Source organism: Anomaloglossus baeobatrachus, chromosome 3 (assembly GCF_048569485.1).
Source record: "Anomaloglossus baeobatrachus isolate aAnoBae1 chromosome 3, aAnoBae1.hap1, whole genome shotgun sequence".
Classification (NCBI taxonomy): domain Eukaryota; kingdom Metazoa; phylum Chordata; class Amphibia; order Anura; family Aromobatidae; genus Anomaloglossus; species Anomaloglossus baeobatrachus.
The window spans coordinates 346,125,290-346,137,942 of NC_134355.1; the positions used below are offsets into that span (position 1 = coordinate 346,125,290).

The 12,653-nt window shown below is 42.8% G+C and overlaps 1 protein-coding gene across 1 annotated transcript in view; it reads left to right on the forward strand.

Moving 5' to 3' along the window:
• CCNC (cyclin C) overlaps nt 1-3,161 on the forward strand; it is a 59,529-nt gene extending 56,368 nt beyond the window's left edge. The window contains exon 12 of the mRNA XM_075340098.1: nt 1,936-3,161. Coding sequence (XP_075196213.1) covers nt 1,936-1,990 — 55 coding nt within the window. The 3' untranslated portion in view covers nt 1,991-3,161. The remainder of the gene's footprint in view (nt 1-1,935) is intronic.
• Nucleotides 3,162-12,653: the final 9,492 nt, after the last annotated feature.

Genomic DNA, 12,653 nt, shown 5'->3' on the forward strand with positions numbered 1-12,653 from the left:
AAGGAATTTACGGTAAGTAAACAAAATTCCCTTCGTTGTTGTGCAGAAGCGCTTTAAACACTTTTTAAAAAATGTGCGTGTGTGTATAGATATTGAGATAGAGTGAGTGTGTGTGTCACCATTCTCCACCACCCCCTGGTAAGCTACATTCATTGCATTATAAGACGCACCCCTCATTTTCCTCACAAAATGTTTGGTGGAAAGTGCGTCTTGTAATCCAAAAAATATGATATAGGTATAGATAATGCCAGGTGAGCAACATAGAATAATAAAATTGAAAAATAATTTAAGATTTTATTTTTTTTTTTATTCATACTTTCCTGCCAAAAAATGAATTACTGTATTTTTCGTATATAAGACGCACTTTTCCTCCCTAAATTTTGGGATGTGTCTTAAAATCCAAATATAGCTTACCAGGAGGTGGATAATTGGTGCAAGGGCCTCTGTGCGGGCGGGCGGGCGGCCACCGCTGTGTTGGTTGCAGTGACTGTGTCCCAGATGCTCAGGATTCAACTGATGGTGCCCGAGTCAGCGTTTTCACAGATGTAGCTCTCGCCACTTCATGACGCCATTTCTTTGAAGCCCAGACCACCAACAGAGGATCTGGAACACCCGCCGCACTGGTCTGCGCCACACAGCCACTGCAGCTTCCGCTACCAGCACAGACCCGCCGCTGCCAGTACAGATGCCATCAGCACCTCTGCTGCCACCTGTGACTTCACACCACCACCGCCGCCTCCCCAAAATATAGTTAACACTTCAGTTGTGCAGCTTGTGAAGAGTAAAATTAAATGCAAAAAAGTTGAATAAATACTGGTTTGTTTATATTCCTCCCATTAAAAAAAATAGTTAAATTTATGTACTTCATGATCCCATTGACAAATACAACTCCTCACAAAAAACAAGCCCTTTATATGTTTAAGTTGCCAAAAAATAAAAAAGTTCTGTCTCGTGGATTGTGATAGTAAAAATAGTAAATAAAAGTAGGGAAAGAAAATGGGGTTGAAGTCTAAAGGCATTCCCCTCCCAGCTTCCTGAGGGTTGGACCACAACGTCTCTTCACGAGCGCACAGCTCTCCAGCCTCGTAGCTTCCTGAGGGTTGGACCACAACGTCTCTTCACGAACGCACAGCCCTCCAGCCTCGTAGCTTCCTGAGGGTTGGACCCCAACGTTTCTTCACGAACGCACAGCCCTCCTTCCTCGTAGCTTCCTGAGGGTTGGACCCCAACGTCTCTTCACGAGCGCACAGCTCTCCAGCCTCGTAGCTTCCTGAGGGATGATGCTCTCCTGTGTTAGTGACAATTTGTATGAGAAGCATCGTCTCACTGCTGGCCAGAAAAGTGCACTTCCAGTGCTGCTATAAGTCAGCTTTGTCACTGGAGCACTACAGGAGCATAGTGGCAATGAAGTTAGCCAAGAGCTGAAACTAACAACGATCCTATCCAAATTCAGAGCAGTGCTTACAAGATCTATGTGAAAGTGAGCTTGTAAGCACTGCTCATGTTTGGCTACCACTGCAACAGTGGCCAGTTACATAGGCAATCAAGCCATGCACAAAATAAATTAAAAAAACAAAACAAAAAACGACTCCTTGAAAACATAGCCTTACTTGTTATTAAAATTCCTATGTTCACAAGTCCTGTAACGATCTGTTAAAATGGATCCTGCAGAGATCTGTTGGCAAAAAAGTTCTGCAAACACAACTTTTTGTTCGTTTTAAAATAACTGATGTCTGCCGGATCCGTTTTTGTTTTTACATTGGAGTCTATGGTCAACGGATTGCTAATTAGTCATGTTATTCTTGTGGGGTTTTTTTTGTGCACTTTGTAATTTTATCCATCTGAGCGGATGGAAAAAACTTTAACATATTCTTTAGTTTGGATATTTTGCAACCTAAAATGCTAATATTTCAGGTTTTTTTTTTTTTAATCTAGTGAAGGGGATCAAGGACCAAATGGAAGCCAAAGCTCCAGTTACAGCCAGTCGTGAAAATCTGCAATTATTCAGCGCTGGACCAAACTGGATCAAGATTTTGCCATAGTGATCATCCACCATCTTTACTGAAGTAGTATTCTTGACCAGTCGGCACACAGTCTCTGCCTTTTCAGTCACGAGAGGAGAAACTATTTGGACTTTTTTTTATGAGTAAGGATTTACAAATGTGAGCACACTGTTGCTGAACCCTGATTTCAGCTCTCAAATATTTGCACAGATTTCTTTATTTTTCAGCCAGTAGCTATGTGACAAGTTTTAATATCCAGATCTTGGCTATCTGGAGTGCAATCGCCTAAGCAATTAAATGATATTGTGATATGCTAGTCTTTGTCATCTTATAGTCCAGATGTACCTGGTTGTGGCTGTGAGGGGGGGAGCGGGTCACAGGAGCTGGCGCTGGGGCGAACATGAGTGCCCTCTAATAAGGTAAATGAATATTCACTGCTCCTCACAGCTGTAATCCATGAGAAAAAGTTTACTGGACAACAGGGATCAACCAGAACAATGTAAACCACCACCTAACACTCTGATTTGATCCTTGGGACTGGTAATATATCTTTTGTTGGGAGGGTTTATTTTTGACATCTGATTTTCAGACTGTGATTGAGACCTCTCTGGACTTGACCAGGATCACCTTTTGCAGGTTTAAATTCTTAGCTATTCACTAGGATATATGGTTATTGTTCATGACAGAGTGTGATGGTGGTGTCAGATTGTATATTCTAACAACAATTTGTATTCCAGTCAATAATTGTTTGTGCTTATACATTTCAATTGGTTGAATCAATTATGTGGTTTAGGCCTAGTTTATATGTGTACAGAGATTTTTCTGCCTTTGTGGGTTTGCATATGGGATGTTGATAGGTTTTGTTTTGTTTTTTTTTTTGACTATTTTAATTGTTTTTATTAGTCAGTACTTTGTGTGGTTGTATATAAACTTATTTTTGTACTAATAAAAATTCATCATTTACACAATGTTCTGGTTGATCCCTGTTGTCCAGCAATCTTTTTCTCTCTCTAATGCCTATATGCCTTATTGCTGGTGGAAATCCTAGTAGGGGGAAGGGTGCCCTCATATATTCAGTTGGTCACGCCCATAATCCCACACACCTCTTGAAACTAAAGCCAACGTCAAGTGGTGGGCTGCATTATGACAATGGGGCATTATGACAATGGGGATCAGTGAATATTCATTCTCTTTTAATACTGGGCACACCTGATCAATCATCTGTCGCCTTCCTGCAGTGACTGGGTGATCATGTGTGTTCGTTGTTAGAGAATGAATATTCACTGCTTCCCAAGCCCATAATCTCAGGCGTCGGAAACGGTAATATTCCACTAGCTGACTTTCGCTTCTAAGTGAGGGTTCATGGCAGTCAAGTCATGGGCTGCGCCACTTTCACGCTGAAGTCACTTGCCGGCATCAGAAGAGGACCCTGCACAGCAGGGGAGCTGAGGGATGCTGAATATAAGGGCTCATTTACATGACCGTTCTGTCTATCCTAGTCAGTTCCTGGTTTTTTTTTTTTTTTTTTTTGTGGACCCACTGAAGCACTTCTGTGTGACTTCCGTCAAGTGCCCGTGCAGTCTGTGTCCGCTCCCATGCCAGCCCCGCGGCTGCCTGCACTGCCGTTTGTCCGCAGCTGCCCGCACAGTATTGTCAGCAGATGCCCGCACTGCAGTGCGAGCAGCCGCAGGGATGATGAGCGTTGCGGTCAGGTGGTTAGTAAAGTTCATTACGTGCGGTGATTAATTCCTGCTCTCCTGACGTCAGCGCTAGTCACTGACAGCTGTGTTCTCACATCACCTCTCGCGGACGGCCCAAGACTGTGACTAGCGGTGACGTCACGGGTCGCTCGCAAGAGGTGATCTGAGAACGCGGCGGGCATAGAAGTCAGTGACCAGCGCCGAGTCAGGAGTGCAGCGGCTTCCATCACCGTAGGTAATGTACCTAGCTAACCCCCTGAAGTCAGCGCTGGTCATACCCTGCATTCACCTGGCCTGACCTCATGATGTTAGCTCAGGTCACTGCACTGCTCTCCCTGCCAATGGGGAACAGTCTGTTCTTCATTGACTAGGACAGTGCGTATTGATCGTCGTGGGACCCCCATATTGGATTACGCCAGACCCGTATTTGTTTTCTCTCTTCAATAAATTGGTGAAAGAGGGAATGTATTGGGGAGTGTATTTTCAAATAAAATTTGTTTCTTTTATTTTGATTACTGACTGGGTTATTGATGTCGGGTGTCTGATGGACGCCGTGACATCACTAACCCCAGGGCTTGATGCCAGGTGACATTAAACATCTGGTATCAACCCCATATATTACCCCGTTTGCCACTGCACCAGGGCAACGGGATGAGCTGGGGTGAAGTGCCAGAATTGGCACATCTAATGGATGCGCCACTTCTGGGGCGGCTGCGGCCTGCTATTTTTTAGGCTGGGAAGAGTCCAATAACCATGGCTCTTCCCACCCTGAGAATACCAGACCACAGCTGTCCGCTTTACCTTGGCTGGTGATCTAATTGGGGGGGGGACCCACGTTTGTTTGTTTTTTTTTAATTTATTTAATTATAAAAAATAAAAAAAAAACAGCTTTTGGAGCCCTCCAAATTGATCACCAGCCAAGAGAAAGCTGTCAGCTGTGGTTTGCAGGCTACAGCTGTCTGCTTTACCCTAGCTGGCTATCAAACATAGGGGGGACCCCACGTCATTTATTTTAACTTTTTTTTGGCTAAATACAAGGCTAGGCACCCTTTAGCGCCACATGAAAGGCACTAAAGGACGCCAGCTTAAATATGCAGGGGGGTGGGACGTTATATATGTTTGACATCTATCCATTCATCCATTGTAGCATTTTATGCTGTGTGCCCACAATTGGGGTTTGCAGCATTTTGGACGCTGTGTTTTCCTGCATCCATAATGCTGCGTTGTGCAGTTGAAGCACACTGGAAGGATTTTTAGAAATCCCATGCCCAATGTGCTTCTTTTCTCCGCAGCATAAACCGACCTGTGGTGCAGCTTCCCGAGCCTCAGCATGTCAATTTATGCTGCGGAGACAAGAGTGTTCTCTGCAGGTAGAATAGAGCTAAAGTCCACAGCACCTGAACCCAAATTATGGGCATGGGCAGCTGCAGTCTCCCGTGGACAACACTCACATCTCTGCAGGAAGGCTGACACTGTGTACTAGACGCCGTGTCACTGGATCATGGCCACATAGCCAACAGTGAGAAATTTGTTGCTACAGCAACATTTTTGTGAAGTACCTGTGGAACCAAAATGCTTACTATACTCCTGAATAAAATCCTTGAGGGGTCCAGTTTCCAAAATGGGGTCACTTCTGTTTTTTTTTTTTTTTTTTTTTTGATGTATAGGTACCCAAGGGGCGTTGCTAATGTGACATGGTGCGCGCAATTTATTTCAACTTTTTCCAAAATTCAAATGGTGCTCCTTCCATTCCAAGCCCTCCTATTTATCCAAACATAGGTTTTTGGCCACATGTGGGGTATCCCTGCGCTCCCAAGAAATTGAATAACAACCTGTGGGGTCCACGTTTTGTTGTTGCCTCTTTAAAAAGTGAGTCTTAGACCAAAAAATATAACCCTTTAAAAGTCACGTTTATTAGATAAGCTTAAAAAATCCAAAAAGCCCCAGTGCAAAAATACCATACAAAGGGAGGAGGGGACAGTTCTCACCCTAATAAGTACACCTACCGCGGAGGTCGGCACCCTAATTAGATACGAGATTGGCGCCCCCACTCCTCGACGGCTGTCCCTCAGGATTCCCTATCTCGTCCTCAAAAAAAGTAATGAATAGTATGAGGTCAGAGACAATTGGGCAGGGTTACTAGTCTAGCGGACAAAAAAGTTAATTAAAAACACATATGTACCATATTCCACTTTATATCAAACGATTTGGAATATGGGCGCACTCAGATGATATTAACAAGGAAGATCCCATAAGATATAGGTCTCCCCTAAACTACCAATAAAGATGGAATGGTAACCAGATAGACTACCCTAATGTTGCCCTCCTATACCCTGAAATTCGATAAACAGGGATACCTATATTATAGTAATCAAAGTGCACATCAACATAATCACAAATTGCTATCACAAGGTTATATATTAATGATAAAGTGCATATGCAAATACCCAGCAAAAGATAGCTAAAGTGCTAGTGCAATATACAGCCCCTGTTCAAAAACTTAGTTCGAGCATATAAAGTGCATGGGGTTAATGAAGTGCATATGCTTCAATATCAAACCTCGTATATAAAGTGCTAATGCATAAATGATAAAGTGCAATCAGTTTTCGGGCAACTAATCAAATAAATAGAGGTAGTTAATAAACTTATCGTGCAAAATTCATATGAGTGTCCCAGAGATGTCTCAGAATTGCCTCAACGCGTTTCTCCAGAGTAGGATCAAGAGGCTTGATAGATAGTATGCAAAGTGTCAGCCGGATAACAATCAATTTATCATGTTATCCGGCTGACACTTTGTCTCCCTTGTTAATATCATCTGAGGGCGCCCATATTTCAAATCTTTTGATATAAAGTGGAATATGGTACATATGTGTTGTTAATCAACTTTTTTGTCCGCTAGACTAGTATAACCCTGCCCAATTGTCTCTGACCTAATACTATTCATTACTTTTGTGAGGACGAGATAGGGAATCCTGAGGGACAGCCGTCGAGGAGTGGGGGCGCCAATCTCTTATCTAATTAGGGTGCCGACCTCCGCGGTAGGTAGCGGACAGGAGGGAGGTGTACTTATTAGGGTGAGAACTGTCCCCTTCTCCCTTTTGTATGGTATTTTTGCACTGAGGCTTTTTTGATTTTTTTTAAGCTTATCTAATAAACTTGACTTTTAAAGGGTTATATTTTTTGGTCTAAGATACACTTTCCCCTTGGTATAAATTCCCCTTGGTATAACTCTTTAAAAAGTGAGAAATTTGATGCTAAATCAACATTTTTGTGAAAAAAAATGAATATTTTCAATATGGCAACCTAAGCTTATCAAATTCTGTGAAGTACTCGTGGATTTAAAATGCTCAATATACACCTAGATAAAAGCCTTGAGGTGTCTTGTTTCCAGAATAGGGTCACTGTGGGGGATCTCCACTGTTTAGGCACTTTAGGGGCTTTCCAAATGCGACATAGCGTCCGCTAATTATTCCAGCCAATTGTTCAGTCAAATGGCACTTTTTCCCTTCCGAGCCCTGCTGTGCACCCAAACAGTTGATTTCCACCACACATAAGGTATCAGCATACTCAGGAGAAATTGCACAATAAATTTTGTGCAGATTTTTTCCTTTTACTCTTGTAAAAAAAAAAAGCTATCTGGTTGAAGTAACAATTTTTCGTAGTAAAAATATATATTTTTTATTTTCACAGCTCAACATTATAAACTTCTGTGAAGCACCTGGGGGGTCAGAGTACTCACGAAACATCTAGATAAATTCCTTGAGGGGCCTAGTTTCCAGAATGGCGTCACTTGTGTGGGACCTCCACTGTTTAGGCACCTCAGGGGCTCTCCTAATGCAACATGGCGTCTGCTATTGATTCCAGCCAATTTTGCAGTCAAATGGCACGCCTTATCTTCCGAGCCCTGCCGTGTGCCCAAACAGTTGATTTCAACCACATACAAGATATCACCAAACTCAGGAGAAATTGCACAATATATTTCATGGTGATTTTTTTCCTGTTACCCTTGTGAAAAAAAAACTATCTGGTTGAAGTAACAATTTTGTGGTAGAATTTTATTTTTTTATTTTCATGGCTCAATGTTATAAACTTCTGTGAAGCACCTGGGTGTTCAGGGTACTCACCAAACAACTAGATAAAGTCCTTGAGGGGCCTAGTTTCCAATATGGGGACACTTATTTTTTTTTTTTTTGCTGTTTACGTACCTTAGGGGTCCTCCAAATGCGACATGGTGCCCGCAATCTTTTTCAGCCAAATTTCCTTTCCTAAATTCAAATATTGCTCCTTCCGTTCCAAGCCCTCCCATTTCTCCAAACAAAGGTTTCAGACCACATGTGAGGTATTACCGCGCTCATAAAAAAGTGGTTAACAAACCTTGAGGTCAAATTTTTGGAATTACCTCTTGAAAAAGTGAAAAAATTGATGCTAAAGCAACATTTTTGAGAAAAAAATGAAAATTTTCAATATGACAACGTAACGTTATCAAAATCTGTGAAGAACCTGTGGGTCCAAAATGCTCATTATACCCCTAGATAGAAGCCTTGAGAGGTCTAGTTTCCAAAATGGCATCACTTGTGAGGGGTTTCTGCTGTTTAGGTACCTTAGCGGACATGTAAATGCAACATGGTGCTCGCAATCTATTTCAGCATAATTTGCTTTCCAAAATTCAAATATTGCTCCTTCTGTTCCGAGCCCTCCCATTTGTCCAAATAAAGGTTTCTGACCACATGTGGGGTATTGGCGCGTTCATAAGAAGTTTTGGGGTCCATTTTGTTGTGTTATTTCCTCTAAAAGTGAATAAATTTGGAGTAGAGCAACATTTTAGGTAAAATTTTTATTTTTTGCTTTTTTTTTCATTCCACTTTGCTTTAGTTCCTGTGAAGCACCTGAAGGATTAATAAACTTCTTGGATGTGGTTTTGAGTACTTTGGGGAGGGGGGGAGGGGGGGTGCGCAGTTTTTATAATGGTGTCACTTTTGAGTATTTCCTTTCACCTAGGCCTCTCCAAGTCACTTCAAATGTGATGTGGTCCCTAAAAAATGTTTTTTGTTGAAAAGATGGGAAATTGCTGCTGAACTTTTGACCCCTTCTAACTTCCTAATCCCAAAAAATGTTGTTTCAGAAATTGCGCTAATGTAAAGTAGACAAGTGGGAAATGTTATTTATTAACTATTTTGTTTGACATAACTCTCTGGGTTAAGGGCATAAAAATTAAAAGTTTGAAAATTGCAAAATTTTCATCAAATTTCCAATTTTTTTTCACAAATAAAAGCAAAAAATATTGTTCTAAATTTATAACTATCATGAAGTACAATATGTCACGAAAAAACAATGTCAGAATCACGGGGATCCATTGAAGCGTTCCAGAGTTATAACCTCATAAAGGGACACTGGTCAGAATTGCACAAAATGGCCTGTGCATTAAAGGGAACCAAACATCATCATTTTCCTATGTAAGGTGCAGCCAGTGCAGTACTGGCACTATCAGGCACAGTGTGTACATACCATTAGTGGGCAGCTCGGGTGTTTAGGCTGTGAAATTCAACTTTATAAAGTTTGAAAATTCATGGACTTTGATTGACGTGTGCACCTCGCTGCTAATGTCTGGGCGGGTTCCGCACGTGTATCCCCGCCCCCTCGCCGCCTGTTCCTCCCTCCCTCTGGCCGTATGTAAATTTCTAATCTTCAGTTACACGGCATCGGATTTAGCGCCTGTGCATAGCGCTCATCTCCGGCGCCGTGTTTCTGATTCTGAAGCCCACAGTATTATGGTGCATGAGAGGGCGGTGCATGCGCCCTCTCTTCTTCAGATCTGTTGTGACCGCGGGAGCGCGTGCAGTCACAACAGGACTGGAAAACAGCTGATCTTACCGATTAGCTGCAGCAGACGATATCGTAGGAGACGTCTGCTGCAGCTAATGAGGGTAAGATCAGCTGTTCTCCAGTTCTGTTGTGACCGCGCGCGGTCACAACAGATCTGAAGAAGCGAGGGCGCATGCACTGCCCTCTCATGCACCATAATACTGTGGGCTTCAGAAACCTGGCGCCGGAGATGAGCGCTATGCGCAGGCGCTAACTCCGACGCCGTGTAACTGAAGATTAGAAATTTACATACGGCCAGTGAGAGGGAGGAACAGGCGGCGGGGGGGGGGAGGGGCGGGGATACACGTGCATAACCCACCCAGACATTAGCAGCGAGGTGCACCCGTCAATCAACAAGTGCATGAATTTTCATGAATTAGGCTGTGAAATTCAACTTTATAAACAGCCGAGCTGCCCCCTGATGGTATGTACAGCCTGTGCCTGATAGTGCCAGTACTGCACTGGCTGCACCTTATATAGGAAAATGCTGATGTTTGGTTCCCTTTTAAGTACAAAACTGGCTTCGTCCTTAAGGGGTTAAACTAATGGCTTATTACCCTGTGATTAAAATTGCAGGACTAGTAATGCATGTGCATGGAAATCCAACACGCCCATTGCTGTGATTGTGCATTGAATGTGAGGTGTCAATCTTTATTGAGAGAGCCTGATGTGGGCTACAACTACATGCTTAAAACTCAATTCTTTCATTATGTGATAACGACTGCACCCAGTAATCTGTGATACACAGTTGGATTCAGAATCTTCTTGCCTACATTGTTACTGTCAGATGAGGTAACAGAAACCTGCTGACAGATTCCCGTTAATGGAGTGGTCTGAAACATCACGTAACTTGCAGGGTGGCGCTCTGGTCTCTGAATTTCGTGCATTCCGGTTAATCTTCTTACAATGTGCACTGACACTATGCTCTCCTGCCGGCTCATCACATTTTATCAGAGCTGGCGAGGGAGCGCTAGAGAACATTTGTCAGAATTTACTTATGAGGTACTGCAGCACCTGAGGTGTGTATTTTAAGGCTATGTGCGCACGTTGCGTACAGTTCACTGCAGAAATTTCTGCAGCGATCTGAAGAGCACATGTGCGCTTTAAATCGCTGCAGAAATGTCCGTAGTGAAGCCGATTCCATGCGCTCTGCCTGCAGCTCCTGCCATAGACAGAGCAGGAGCTGCCGGCAAAGCGCAGGAAAGAAGTGACATGTCACTTCTTTTTACGCAGCGCTTCGGCAGTAGCCGAAGCGCTGCGCTCTAAAACGCCACGTGCGCACGGCCCCTGCACAATCTCCATAGACTGTGCAGGGGACGCAGGACGCATGCAGTTACGCTGCGCTACAAAGCGCAGCGTAACTGCATGTATTTACGCAACGTGCGCACATAGCCTAAGATTTGAGAATCTGCTGCAGCTGAGGTGTGTATTATGAGGTCATGCACCAGCTGAGACATTTACTATGATGTTCTGCAGCAGATGAGATGTATCATGAGGTTTTTGCTGCAACTGAGCTATGTATTAGGAGGTACTACAGCAACTGAGATGTGTATAATGAAATTCTGTGGCAGCTGAGTTGCTTTGAGCTTAGGTGTCTATTAGAAAGTTCTGCTTCAGCTGATGTGTGTATTATGAGGTTCTGCAGCAGCTGGCATGTATTATAAAGTTCTCCTGCAGATGTGATGTGTGTTATGTACCTCATACTACACCTTCAGTTGCTGCAGAACCTTATAATACATCCTTCCACTTCTGTAGGACCTCATAATATACAACACAACTGTAGAACATCATAATACACCTCAGGTGTTGCAGATCAGAATACACACCTACTGTTACAGAACCTCATAATACACCTCATCTGCTACAAAACAGCATAATACACCTTTCAAAGTATGTACAAAAAAAACGATCTTCCAGCACCAACCTTCTAAAAACTTGCCATAAGTCAAAGACTAAGGACAAGTCAGTCTGAAATATGTCTGCTGACCAGGTGCCCGACGGGGCTTTTTCTGCGCATTGAATGCTGTGATTTTATTTTTACATTTCAAATTACCACAAGCTTTTAGAAGGTTGGTGCTGGAGGATCGTTTTCTTGTACATATCAAAGTGGTGAGCACGTCCAAAACTTCGGCCAACAATCTTAGAGACCGGTGAGCGAAAATAAGTTTTTGCATTTTCACCTTGCAAAGTAGATTTATTAGCAAAATAAAGCTTTCTGCTGTTTTACAATAAACCAAACAACTAAAGGGAACCTATCGATGCTACACACCAATTTTAATAGGAATTAGAGAATTCAACTGTTAATAGACCGAAAACTGATTATAAATAAAAATTGTTTTTAGAGTAAACATTAAAATTATAAGTTCAAGCTATATCTCATTGTATGTAGCTATATCGGTCATCCAGTCGTGAAGAGCTAGATATACTCTAAAGGGATATCAGACTAGGGAATTTAAGGATAGCCCAGTGAGGTTCTTCTTGATAGAAATTGTAATATCAACTAAGATGTTAAAAAATGGCCAGGTGACAGGTCATAGATCCCTAGTCCTTCACCTTCCTGGCAGCGGAGGTAAACACCATAATGTTTCGGGCGCCCCCGCTCCTCGTCGGCTATCCCTAGTAGGCCCTAGAACTGCCTGTGTGTCAATAATTGACCTAAAGCCCAGAAAGTGTGGTTAGTGCTGAAGTCAGGATTATTCAATCACACTAGGTGCATAGTCAATATGCTGATTAGTATTAAATATATTAGTTGGTCATAGGGGAAATCCCCATACAGAGTAGTTGTAAAAAATGCTCCCCTCAGATGCACTCTAATGGGTGAGAGGGAGTACACAGGTAGCTGTCAAAAATCCGTTACCCAGTGCAGATGACCAACTGCATTAAAGTGGACCTGTAAGAATTAAATCCCAGTAGGGTAAACTTAACTTGCTGGAGAACAACCTCACAGAAGATTCCCGACGCGTTTCCCCCACTTTGTTCGGGGTTCATCAGGGGATGTTACCATCTCATGACAATGCACATAATCCAGGTCACCTTTAAGTTTTCAGTGTCCTGCCAAAAGATCCCTCAAAGACTGTAAATGGTAGTC